The sequence below is a fragment of the Canis lupus genome, chromosome 25 (genome assembly GCF_048164855.1).
Source record: "Canis lupus baileyi chromosome 25, mCanLup2.hap1, whole genome shotgun sequence".
NCBI lineage: Eukaryota > Metazoa > Chordata > Mammalia > Carnivora > Canidae > Canis > Canis lupus.
Window position 1 is genome coordinate 2,562,986 of NC_132862.1, and position 13,425 is coordinate 2,576,410.

Consider the following 13,425-nt stretch of genomic DNA (forward strand, 5'->3'; position numbering starts at 1 on the left):
GGGCCCCACATGTGGCATTGGGAGAAGTGGTTGTCAGACACATCTCTGCCATCTGGGATGAACTGCTGCCGAGGCATCTGGGCCTCTGCCCCGTGTCTGGTGCTAGGGACATAGGGAGGGGAGTACAGTAGGCCATCCCCAGGCTTCAGCCCCAAGAACATCATATAAGATGACCCCAATCCACTGGAGTCTTGCCCTGGAGTTCCAGCTGCCCCACCCCAGGCCCTGGCAGTCCCAAGCAGGGAAGGGTCTCCCCAAGGACCACACCTCTATCCCCACTCAAGGATCCAGCCTCCTCCCCACCAGGGCTGCTGCAAGATGCTAACACACGCTGACTGCTGGGTGGCATCTGAGGTCCTCCGTGTTTGTCCCCTCACAGGCTTGCCAGAGACCAGAGCGGCTGCTGAGGTCCTCGTCGGGTCAAGTCAGACAACAGTAAGTCAGGCGTTGCGAGCCAACAATGTGAGCATCAACGATGGTGAAGACGAGGGCTTTTGGAGTCACGCTTTCCTGGGTTCATATCTTGGCTCTGCCACCAGCTACTTAGGTTCTCTGGGTCTCAGTTCCCTCATTTGTAAAATAAGGATAATAATTGGCTCACCTCATGACGTTGTTAATGAGTTGCTACATCCAGACCTGTGCCTGGCACTCAATCCGTGCCGTATAAATGTGCCTGTTGTCACTGTCTTTTGTCACACCACCAAACTCATCCTGAGCTCTGACCCATCCCATGTCCTGAGTCGTTCGGGATCACGGAAAGTCCAGTTTCAGAGAGGCACCCCGTCCAGCCATTGTCAGACGCCCACTTGGAACAGACTCCCTGAGAAGCCTCGGGGTCTTTGCCCCGTGTGGTGTGGCAGTGAAGCCAAGACACAGAGAGAATCAGAGACAGAGACAGAGAGACAAAGACAGAGACAACACTCAGAGTAACTGTCCTTTCAGCATGAAAGCTGGGGAGTGGCTGGGCCCTGGGGTAAGGGTGTGGCTGGGTCCACCTGGCAGGACCGTGGAGCTGAGGCTGAACAGCCATGGGAATCCAGGGACCAGGTGGGATGAGGGACAATGGGAGCCCTTGAGAACTGCTCCAGCGGATGTGGACTGAGTACACAGCCAGCTGTCTGTCCAGAGCACAATGTGGTCTGGACACAGGCAAACAGTCATGTGATTCTCGTTCCTTCTATCAGTGGGAGGAGGGATGGGAGAGGGGCAGGAGGAAAGAGGTATCACTTGTTCCTCTTCCACCTGGTACCAGCACCCACAGCCTGGAGGAACCAGGCGACCAGGGACACATTCCTCAGGGGGGCAGGAGGACATCAAAGGCCTCCATGCTGACTGGCTCAGAGCCTAGTCTCCACCCGCCCTTGCTCGGCCACCCGCTGTCCCCCGGCGGGTGATGTGGGTCACCATCCTGGGCCCGGCGAGGAGACTGGGGGGCCCAGCCCTGTTCTGAGATGCGGTGTCTCCCCTACCAGCCACACTCCCATGCTGGCAGCCCGGTGCATGCCCCCCCCCACCGACCCACCCCAACTGCCCGGTGTTGAATGAAGAAACGATGACATGATTGGTTCAAGAGTTTTCTCAGTTGCCTTGGACATTGCGTCTCTCTTGGAAAACGCTAACCTGTTTTCACAAGCCCTCAACAGAGGCTGTCAGCCCCATGGACAGTGAGCGAGGCCGTTCCTGCGCCTGTGGGGGGTGAGGACAGGGTCCGGGGCGCAGTGCTCCTGGACCAGGGAGGTGTCCCTGTGCCTCCGGGACTGTCCCAGCTCCCAGTGTCTCCTGGGATGGCCCAGGGGCTTCTTCTGCCCACATCCCTACACCGTGGCCCATACCGGTTCACCCCCACGTGATTCCAGCTCACCCCGAGCTGGGGGGCTGGGGGGGGCAAATGGAAACCAGTCTCCGTCCCCATGCCTTGCACTAGGGCAGGACGAAGTGGCAGTGCCCCGAGCAGAGGCTCCGGCCAAGAGCACAAGCCCAGCCTCTGCCTCCGTCTTCCCTTCCCTGGTCGTGGCCACTGCGAGGTGAGTAGGATGGAGAGGGAGGGAGAGAACGTGCAGGTTAGGGATGCAAGGGGGGCTCCCTACAGCCTCTGACCCCATCAGGATGGAAGCCTGGCATGAAGGAGTCATGTCCCTGCCTCTCCTTCGTAGAGAAAGTGCTGCAGGTTCCCAGAGTTCCAGGCACACTCATACCCACGTGTAAGGACCCACGCAAATGCCAAGAAAGCGGCAAAAGCCCTTCTCTGCTTCGTCACCATTTTCGATGCACAGATGCAAAGTCTGTAGGACAGACACTGCCTTGCATGTGGTGAGGCCTCTGTAATGTTTATTGGAAAAAAATAAAGTCACCGTCCATGAGAAAGCCAAGCGCAGAGGGTTTTGCTGTATATCCTTTTTTAAGTCCCTCTGACTAATTAAAGTATTTGTTGATTTCCAGCCCATAGTTTCAATCAACCCAGGGGGATTTTCAAAGGCTTTGGTGTGCCATTGGCAAAACACCCTTCGAATGAGGGAAGAGCGTTCTCCAGACTTGCAGGGGCCTGTCGGAGGGCAGCTCGGAGCTCCGTCCCACAAGCGCCAATCGCCTGCGCGGTGTGAGGGGTGGGGGCCGGGGCTGCTCCCCAGGCCCCCCTGCATGTTTGCCGCACCCTTCCCGCCAACCCCGGCCAGCTCGAAATCCCGACTCCAGCTCGCACGGGGCCCCTTTCCCTCTGCATCTGCGGACCGCGCTTCCTCCCAGCTCCCTGGGGGAGACCGCAGTGCAAGGCGAGGTCGGGTGTCCAGGGTCCCAACAGCGCAAGGGCTGCCCGGGGACCAAGATGCGGCCCAGAGGAGGCGCACAAGCTTCTCTACCGATGCAGCAGCCTACAGTTTGGGTGAAGCCCTTGCACAACAGAAGTCAACCCCAGGGGCCCACTATCACCATGACCCGAGTGACAGCAAGAGGGCATCACCCCCAAAACCCACCCAAGTCAAGGCTTGCTTGGCTGCTTTGTTTGTGGACCTTTGCATTCCTACCCAGCTCTGTTTTCGGTCGTGGGGGTTGACAGTCCCGGGAGAGGCGGGGTGGCCCTCGGGGCAGCACAGGGCCGAGGGAGGGTGGGGTGGCCGATGCAGATCCCCAGTCCACAGAGGCGCCGGGCTCCTTGGCGGCCCTGCAGCCCTGAGCATCTAGCTGCCCTCAGCCTTGGGCGGGGTGGGGGCAGGATTCCGCTGACTCTGGGTGGAGGCAGGAAAATTCTTCCGTCCGTTCCTCCCCGAGGCAGGGCTTTGTGAGGAGGTGCCGGGGCTGGCACGCAGTCCACCTGCCCTTGCCCATCCTGCCGGGTCTGGCTCAGAGCTCCCAGATGGGGCCGCCAGCCGCTGCCCAGTGAATAGGGTGATTCACACTCCAACTATTGCTCCCCACTTTTCATGCTGAGCACACACGGGATAGGAAGCCCGCCAAGGCGAGGATACTACAGCTTGCTTTCTCCCCCAGAGGGGTGCGTGGAGGCTGGGGCAGGGCACAGGGGCTGCTGGGGGGCTCAGGGGCACAGCTCTCAGGACCGAGGGTGGCGGGAGAAGAACGGAGCAAAGTCCAAGGGAGGGAGAGTCATAGCTCTGTCTGCAGAGGGTGCCCAGGCTAGAGGGGACAGGGGACCCACCTTCTGGGCATAAGCAGGTGGTTGGGACTCTGAGACTCAGCATGGGGCGAGGGAGGGCCTCACACCAAGATCTGGGGAAGGAGTGGAGGGAGATGTCCTATGTCTGTCGGTTCCATTAAAAAAAAACAAATGTTTGCTGAGCCCTCCCCACCCCGGTGTGTGCAGCCGGGCTGAGCATGTGACGGCGATGTGAAGCGGAGCCAGGTGTGTGCCCTAACCTCGGGGAGTGTCCGGCTCAGTGAGACCTGGGGTAAAACCATGTTCTGTTACCTGTAGGTTCTACTCCTCATTGCACACCGATTGCAGCGGGGCTGGGAAGAGGGGGCCCTGGGACATTTATCCCCTGCCCGCCTGCTCCGCGAGGGAGGCTAGGGTGTCCTGCTCCCTCCGTGGGGACACCGGAGCCGGCCGCTAGAGCTCACTTAGCCCAGCATCCGTCTTTTGCTGATGGGAAAAGCTAAGCAACGTGTGCTGCCAAGACCTGGTAACTCCCTCTGTGGGCGCCCAGCAGAGGAGCTCGGGAGCTCCCAGTAATCCCAGTCTTCCTGCTTCGGAAATGCCAGGCCGGGGCGGGACTGGCCCGCACTGTGGTGTCCCGGGGGGGCCCCCATTATCTGTAGCACTCCCGGTCTGGCACCGCAGGAGGGGCTGCCTTCCTGCATAGGGGGTAGCGGAGGGTTCCCATGAACCTCAGACAGAAAAGCGCCGCTTCCCCCCACCCCAGCCCCAAACACTCGCTGCCACAGTTACTCGCCACCCACACACCTTGGGTTCCTGGCATTGAATCTGAGCTTGGCACACTCTAGAGGTTCTCAGACTGGCCAGGATGCATTCCTGTTCCACCGAGTCCTTCTCTTTCCTCTACACAGCTGGGGGGTGGCGGGGTGGGGGGGGAGGGATGGAGTGAAGAGAATGTCCCAGTGTCTCGGGCAGGGTGGGGCTTCCCTGGGGCATACCCAGGACCTGTGAGGGGGCGGGAGGGGGCGCGTACCCGGATGGTGGTCCCCCAGTGGAGAGGGGGAACCACGCTAGGGGTCCCCAGGCACCTGCTTTCGCCTTGGATCTGCTCCATCAGGGGCTGAGAGTCCCCCCAGTAGGTCTCAGGGTCCCCCGGACACACACATCTGTTCCCCGAGGGGCAGCAACGTGTGAAACTGGTGAAGTCGGTAAAACTAATCTCTGTGAGTCTCAGGAGTTCTCCAGGCGGGGAGGCAAGCCAGACCTCGTTGCCCAAGACTTACGAGGCGAGCTCTGGCCATCGGTCTGTCTGTCTGGATTTACCTGTCCACTGCTGGCTCATCACAGCCCTCTGGTGAGCGAGCACATCCGAGCTGATCCCAGCAGCTTAGGATCATTTTTCCACAGCCACGGGTTCCCTGGAGCCAACCACAGGCCTGACTAGAGATTCTTGAGTCTGGGCTGGGTCCTCATTCCTTTACTCTTGAGAATGTACTCCCTCGGCCCCAAGGCTTTCAATCCACCCCCCGTTCCCCCCAGGGCACCCCCACACCCTGCCCCTGCTCTTAATGGCCCAGTGCTCCCAGTGCTGAGTCTTGGGGTGGCCCAGAGGCGGCCCCAGTCAAGTCTGCGGCCAAAAGGAGGGTGTGGTGTAAGACGGACACTTGCTAAAACCTACCCAGCCCCCAGCTCCTCCATGTGGTGCCACGGCCCCCTGGACTAGCAGGGCGGGGGGGTCTGGCGGGAGTCCCCCCTGAAGCAGCCATGGCAGACGGTGATGCCAGCTGCCCGGTCCCCCAGATCTGCTCCACGCGGCCTCTGGGGCAGGACGACCCATAGACTTAGAATGCCACTTTCCATTCCCCTGGCCCTTCAGGGAACTTGGGGCTGGCGCTTAGAAAGCACAGCAGTCCCCGCTGCCTGCAACGGGGTGGTTCTCCGTTATAACAGGCCGGCGGATTCTCAACATGTTCCTGATGAGATTAGAAGCTCCTGCAGGTATGTGTTTGTGGCAGCCTTCAGCCTGTATCAACAGATACGATGACTCATTTCTTCCCCGGTGGAATAACTGAGGGCTTGCTGGAACACACCTGGGGGGCTGGGGCAGCAGACGGAGCAGCTCCCTCCGAGGAGGGACGTGACCGCCAGGCTGAGTCTGGGGACCTTTTATGAGGGATTGCATGGCTCTGTGAAGCCCCCGCAGGGTCCTGTAGAGGCCCAAGAGCAAGGGGGAAAGGTCAAAGCCACAAAAAACACTGACTCGGGAGGAGCTGCGGAGGGATAGGCCTGCCCCTGTAGGGCTCAAAGCGACATAGACCCCGGGGTGGAGGATGTCCCACATTCCCTGCTTCTGGAGCTCGTGGCTTGGGGAGACAACCAGAGAGCCTGCCCAGTGGGCTCCGGGATGATAACTTTGCCTCCCTCAAGAACGGGGATCCTGCAGTCAATCCAAGTCAAAATGTCTATTTTCCCCTCTAGCACACGGCTGGGATGTCAGCAACCCTCCGCCGGAAAGAGTAAAATAGAGCAGATCCCTGGCCCTGGAGGACTCCTCGGCCTCCAATTCATGGGCAGCGCGCCCTGCGCTGAGGTGGCTGGGACACTGGCCGCCCGGACACTGGCCAAAGTAAGTGACCCCTTGTCTCTGGTGCTCCTTCCTGGGTGCTCACAGCCCCGGTTCCCCACGGCGAAGAGAGACTGGCTGGCAGCTTCGCCAACTCTCTGCCAAGACATCAGCGCTGCAAGGCAAGGTTATTCCTAACCGAGCACAGCCTGCCAGGAAGCCAGCGTTTGCACCCCACACCACCGTGCAGGTGTGCCGGTGAGCTCACAGCTGCCCCCCAGGCATGCCCAGCCCACTTAATCATTCACAGCTCGACAGCTCTCCCGCCCAGCCCAGTTCTAGGGAATAAAAAGGGGGGACTGCAGCTCCCGGGTAACAGAGCCACCTTCTGCGTCCTGCCGCGCTCTGTTCTCGCCAGCACTCCCAACCTCTAGGGCCCACTACTCTTGCTCCACCAGGAACAAGCCATCATGTCTCGCCAGTCGAGTGTATCCTTCCGGAGCGGGGGCAGCCGTAGCTTCAGCGCTGCCTCTGCCATTACCCCGTCTGTCTCCCGCACCAGCTTCACCTCCGTGTCCCGTTCCGGGGGTGGCGGTGGCGGCTTTGGCAGGGTCAGCCTAGGGGGTGCTTGTGGAGCAGGTGGCTATGGCAGCCGCAGCCTCTACAACCTGGGAGGCTCCAAGAGGATCTCCATCAGCACTAGTGGTGGCGGCTTCAGGAACCGATTTGGCGCAGGTGCTGGTGCTGGAGGCGGCTATGGCTTCGGAGGTGGAGCCGGGAGTGGATTTGGCTTTGGCGGTGGAGCTGGTGCAGGCTTTGGGCTCGGTGGCGGCGCTGGCTTTGGAGGTGGCTTCGGTGGCCCTGGCTTCCCCGTGTGCCCTCCCGGAGGCATCCAAGAGGTCACGGTCAACCAGAGCCTCCTGACTCCCCTCAACCTGCAAATCGACCCCACCATCCAGCGGGTGAGGACGGAGGAGCGCGAGCAGATCAAGACCCTCAACAACAAGTTCGCCTCCTTCATCGACAAGGTGAGCGGGATCCTTTGTGAAAAACCACCACGCGTGTGGAATAAATGCCAAAGAAAGTGGGAAGAGGGGAGATTTTCTGACTTGGTGCAAATATCTTCATAGTTGGCAGGTTTTTTCTGTGTATTTTTCTGGATTTGTGGCCCATTTTCTTAGTTAGACTGCTAGTTGGTCGCTTAGAAGAGAGGAGCTCATTTCTTCCCCTTCAGAGATGACCCCATAAGGGCTCCTCGATCCCTGTGGGGGCAAAGAGTAGAATTCTGTGCTTCCTGGAATAGTGCTGATTAAGTAGAAAGGTAGATGAGTTCATTGGGCAGGAGCCTGAGGGCCTGCACCAGTGTCGCGGGCACCAGTCATCAGTCATCCAGCTGTACCCAGGTGACCCACAGAAGAGTGGGGGCAGGCACCTCATTCTGGACCTCCACTCCTGGGGCTCACAGCCAGGTGCTGTTGCATGGAGAGGTGTAGGGGACCAGTGTGAAATGGGAGAAAAATGGGAGAATTGATGATGGAAACATGAAATTCAAGTTTCTCCACCTTTAAACTCCGTCTCCTCCAGGTACGCTTCCTGGAGCAACAGAACAAGGTCCTGGACACCAAGTGGACTCTGCTCCAGGAGCAGGGCACCAAGACCGTGAGGCAGAACCTGGAGCCCCTGTTTGAGCAGTACATCAACAACCTCAGGAGACAGCTGGACAGCATCCTGGGGGAGAGGGGCCGCCTGGACTCGGAGCTGAGGAACATGCAGGACCTGGTGGAGGACTTCAAGAACAAGTGAGTTGCAGGGAGCAGACACAGGACCGGTGATGTCTTCTTGGCACCAGATGTGCTTGATAACCAGGCGGCTTGCTGCTTTTGCCTTCCCCACGGGCTAGACATGTATACCTTCCATGGGCACCTGAAGTCCTGGAAAAAGAAAATGCAGTCCATGTTTAGAAAGTACCAGCCCCAATCTCAGTCCCTCGGTACCACCAGTATTTGGCCACCAGCCAGAGCAACAAGCTCACTCGATGCCCTTGGTATGACCTGGTGAAATAAGCCATCATGTAATCCTTGCTCTTTGGGGCTTTTCTCCCCAGTGTAGTCAAAGTCCACAGTGCAGGCTCTCTGATGGATTTTCTCCAAACCTAACTTAGTGGCTCAAATAATTTATTTAGTCCTTGTGGAGCAGCAGCTGGGTTGGTAGCTTTTTTGGTTTGTTTTCACAAGGCTGTGAAAGCTGGAAAAAAAAAACCTACTAGGGAAATGGACTAGATATGGAGTTGGGGAGAAACAACACAGCTTCTTTATGGGAATATTCTTGAAGCAACCGAGTGGTGACAATAACATAATGATTATCTGGTAGGCAGTTACTGAAAAACCAATGTTCTTGTGGGTAGGACCTTGTCCAAGGGCTCACACTCCCTTTCTGCCTGTATGATCTGAGAAGACCCTTCCCAGCAGGAAGGCAGGCCCAAGTGGTCTTGATGCAATAAAGATCCCAGGTCCCACCTGCCCCTCATCCTCTGATCAGCACTCTGCATCCTTTTTACCACCAGGTACGAAGATGAAATCAACAAGCGTACCACTGCTGAGAATGAGTTTGTGATGCTGAAGAAGGTGCGTGGGTAAAAGACAGCCCATAGCCTGTGGCTATGCTGCCCTAAGGTGTTGTTCATTTAAGACAGGGTAAGAATCGGGTACAGTGCCAATCATCCCTGTTTCTCTAGGACGTGGACGCTGCCTACATGAACAAGGTGGAGCTAGAGGCCAAGGTTGATGCCCTGATGGATGAGATCAACTTCATGAAGATGTTCTTTGAGGCGGTAAGAGATGCCCCCCCATCTGGGACCCATAGACATGGGACATTACCAGGAATCAAGGGCTCCAGGATTGACGTCAGTGGTCCCTAAGCTATGGGCACACCTCTATCTCTCTTCCCTCCTTTGGTACTAGTTGCATTTTATTACTTATGAAGACAGCCCTTGGAAAAGAAGAAAGTCAATTTTCAAACAAAAGTCCTCTTCCACAGTCATTTTGCAGAGTAAAGTCTGGAGTGCGTTACCAGAGGCACGAGTATACCTTTCCTGGCCACCTCCCCTTTCTGGAGTGGCATCCCCTCTCTGTTTTCTCCCAGCCTGGAGTCCATGCGACTAGATTATTTTAAAATAAGTCAATGGCCCAAGAAGACACAAGTTGGAGAGGTTACAAGATAGGGATTTCTTGGAGGTTCAAAGTTGTAGAAGTTTTTAAAAAACTAGATCGAGTCATGATCTGGATTGTTTATTAACTCATCTTCATTTTTGATGTAGGTGGCTATTATTCCTTTTCTCAAGTTGACATAACACAATAAGTGGAAGATTTGAATGGACTTGACATTAAATAACACAGAATGCCTGACTTCAAATCTCCCCGCAGGAGCTGTCCCAGATGCAGACGCATGTCTCGGACACATCCGTGGTCCTGTCCATGGACAACAACCGCTCCCTGGACCTGGACAGCATCATCGCTGAGGTCAAGGCCCAGTATGAGGACATCGCCAACCGTAGCCGGACGGAAGCTGAGTCCTGGTACCAGACCAAGGTGAGTGCTATGACAAATACATCCTGAGTGAGGGGATGGACATGTGTCTAGGATTCTAGGCCATTGACAAAATGCTGAGGATGGGGGTCCTAAAATCTGCTGAGGCCTCGTAGGGTCACTTATATGAAGAGTCATGTATGCATTTGCCACATAAACTCAAGATAAGGAGAATCTCATTCTGAATCCCACACCTGTGTCTCTATGAAAGCAAAGGATTAAAGGGAAAGTTATCTAAGACCAGGTCCACCTGGACAACACTGAAACTGGCCCCAGGCCTCAGATAATGACGCCACTTACCACCTCTTGGTAGTTCCTACCTGTGAGCTTTGAGAAAGTGTTTCCATGCTCAAATAAATGGGATCTTTCCTCTTTTCCTATGGCTTCAGTATGAGGAGCTGCAGCAGACAGCAGGCCGTCACGGGGATGATCTCCGCAACACCAAGCAAGAGATCTCTGAGATGAACCGGATGATCCAGAGGCTGAGAGCCGAGATTGACAATGTCAAGAAGCAGGTAGGAAGAGGTTGCAAGAAGGCAAGGAAGGGGCTTGAGCTCTGAAAGGCAGACCTATTTTGTTTTGTTTTACTTTTTATGAACACACACACACACCCTAGAGCAAGTACAGAGCTAGAACAGCGTTTCAATGTTCCACCATCTACAGTGACCAGTGTACTGGCTTCTCCCCGGAATCCCAGAAAGAGATACAACAGGCCTAGGTCAGCTACAAAAGGGTTCCCACTCACACTTCTTTCCCTCTGTAGTGCGCCAACCTGCAGAATGCCATCGCTGATGCTGAGCAGCGCGGGGAGCTGGCCCTCAAGGATGCCAAGAACAAGCTGGCTGAGCTGGAGGAGGCCCTGCAGAAGGCCAAGCAGGACATGGCCCGGCTGCTGAGGGAGTACCAGGAGCTCATGAACACCAAGCTGGCCCTGGACGTGGAGATCGCCACCTACAGGAAGCTGCTGGAGGGCGAGGAGTGCAGGTGGGTGACATAAAGCGGACTTCAACAGCCCAGGATGGCGTCACATTTGACAAAATGGAGCTTCTTCTCCGCTACAGGGTGTAAATCACACACACAAGTGACTGCTTTCTTGTGCATGATAATTATTCTTCACTAATCCAGTTTTCCCGCCACGAACACCAAGCTGACCCACACAATGTGGCCCCAACTCATCTTGTTGACCCTCTTCCCACCACCAGTATTCCTTCTCACCCTGTTCCCACCACCAGATTCCTCTTCTTTTTTTTTTTTAATTTTTTTTTAATTTTTATTTATTTATGATAGTCACACAGAGAGAAAGAGAGAGAGGCAGAGACACAGGCAGAGGGAGAAGTAGGCTCCACGCACTAGGAGCCCGATGTGGGATTCGATCCCGGGTCTCCAGAATCGCGCCCTGGGCCAAAGGCAGGCGCCAAACCGCTGCGCCACCCAGGGATCCCTAGATTCCTCTTCTTCAAACAACTAAGCAACTCAACAAATGTCTTCCACATTCTTCAAGTACCCCTTCTTTTAAGAAGCCTTTCATGATTACTCGAGCTAAGTTCAATTCACTTGCCTTTGGATTCTTAAACTATTTCATTTTCTGCAATCTTCTGACATTACCCACTACCCATCCTTCCTGTTAGAAGTATATCAGTCCATGCCAAATTCCCTCAGAGAATGTAAGCTCCTACCAGGCCCAAACTGCTTCATACATATTCATAGTTCCCACAACCTCTTACTCATGCTTTCCATATAATGGGTGGAGGAATGTGAATTACAATCTTCTTTCAATAACCTGTCTTTAGGTCAAACAGGTTGACACTTGTCTTCATTGGGAAGTCACTCGAGAGGAGAGGGCTCCTTCTCTAATTTAAGCAGCTCTGGGGCATACAGGCCCCTTGCTTATAGAACAAGCTCAAAACATGGCTAGTACTGTCTTTTGAGGAGTTTTTAACTCTTGCTTTAATTTTTTCCCCTTTTAGACTGAGTGGAGAAGGAGTTGGACCAGTCAACATCTGTAAGTACCTTTGAGCAGACATTAACAATGATGGTAATATGGGGTATTTGGGGCCAATTCAGAATCCCGTTGTTTCTGGATACTGGAAACTCCCATCCTAATATGTGGTTATTTAATATACTTAGAGAGAAGCAGGTGGTGGAGGGGAAAAAACACAGGTTGAGACATGAACCAACATGTTCATGTCTTATTTCTTAAAGGGTAGGCCCAATATCCCATACATCCTGTGCCCTCTCCCCTCACTTTCCCTACCCCCTGAGGACTTAGCACCATCCCTTGCCTTCCATGCTCACTAACTTTCTGTTAGGGACCTTAAATAAATAGCTTAGTTCTGAGACTCATTTGCTACTCTGTGAAAGGGGCCAGGTACAGTGTTAACACTAGTGGGATCAAATAACTTGGGCACATAAGATCAATCTAGTACACTGGTCTCACCAACTTCTCCCTCCTTTCTCTGCAGCTGTCATCACAAACAGCATGTCCTCTGCCTACGGCGGCGGCAGTGGTTTTGGTGGAGGCAGTGGCTTTGGTGGTGGCCTCGGTGGCGGTCTGGGCGGTGGTCTTGGCGGTGGTCTTGGAGGAGGTGGCAGCGGGAGCTACTACTCCAGCAGCAGTGGAGGCGTCGGCCTGGGTGGTGGGCTCAGTGTAGGGGGCTCTGGCTTCAGTGCAGGCAGTGGCCGAAGCCTGGGAATGGGCTTTGGCAGTGGCGGGGGCAGCAGCTCCAGTGTCAAGTTTGTCTCTACCACCTCCTCTTCCCGGAAGAGTTTCAAGAGTTAAGAGCCTGCTGCAAATCACTGCCTCCCAAGAGCAGCAATCCAGCCTGAGGTGACTGCCTCTTCCAGGTGGTTGCCCAAACCAAGTTTTCCCTTTTTCTGGAGTGTAAACCACCATTTGCAGAGCCACATTCTTGGTTCCCTAAAGGGCCCAATCCCTGGTCTCTAGTCTCCCATGTCATGATTCTGTGTTCTGCTTCAAATCAGTCTTTAAGTGTCTATAGCATGTTCCTTGATGAGAAAAGAATCCAAAGTTTCTTAATACCTAAACCTTCAGAACAGTGTCCCCATCCCAAACCCAAATTTTGTTCTGGTTCTGACTACCTCCAGAATGTGTTCAATAAAATGCTTTTATAATATAATCTCTTGTGCAGAATTGTTTTTTCAAGGCATATAACCAGCCTAGAAACCCCACGAGGGTCAATCTGTCCAGATGTGATTGGTTCCTTTGATGATGCATGGGGAGAATGGAATACCCTTGAGGATGGCAAACTGACCATCCTGGGTGGTCCAGAGACTCCAAGAGGCTTGAGAGAAGGTTGTTAAAGCCTCTAGAATGAAGGAGTGTCTGGTGGGCATGAATGGTAATGTCCACTGTATTGCGATTTGGACAGATTTTAGAGCTTTTTGTTGGAGAGGGGCTCCATTCAAGGTGGGCTGATTTGCAAGCAACAGCATAAATGGGCCTAAGCAAAAATTTTAAATAAAGAATATGTTACCTTCAGAACTCAAAATAGCCTAAAAGATGCTAGGACTATTCTGGTATTATGAGTACCAAGCAGGTCAATAGCTGTTTCTTGACAGAGTCAGGGTGGCTTTTGGATTACCAGATAATTTCAGGTATTTAACTGAGGCAAAAAGTATTTGCACTATTTATAGAGCAGTGGCTCATCCTC

At 54.6% G+C, this 13,425-nt stretch overlaps 1 protein-coding gene and 1 long non-coding RNA gene across 2 annotated transcripts; both read left to right on the forward strand.

Annotated features, from left to right (window-relative positions):
• Window positions 1-3,911: 3,911 nt before the first annotated feature.
• On the forward strand, window positions 3,912-6,228 carry LOC140616784 (uncharacterized). Its single transcript, XR_012017141.1, has 4 exons — window positions 3,912-4,133; window positions 4,842-4,961; window positions 5,558-5,605; window positions 6,086-6,228. It is a non-coding gene; the product is annotated as an uncharacterized lncRNA (long non-coding RNA).
• Window positions 6,229-6,533: 305 nt separating this feature from the next.
• On the forward strand, window positions 6,534-12,891 carry KRT5 (keratin 5). Its single transcript, XM_072797822.1, has 9 exons — window positions 6,534-7,198; window positions 7,755-7,969; window positions 8,734-8,794; window positions 8,905-9,000; window positions 9,593-9,757; window positions 10,144-10,269; window positions 10,518-10,738; window positions 11,722-11,756; window positions 12,217-12,891. Exons 1-9 carry the CDS (start codon window positions 6,641-6,643, stop codon window positions 12,531-12,533), a joined length of 1,794 nt encoding a protein of 597 aa, XP_072653923.1. The 5' UTR covers window positions 6,534-6,640; the 3' UTR covers window positions 12,534-12,891.
• The last annotated feature ends 534 nt before the right edge of the window (window positions 12,892-13,425 follow it).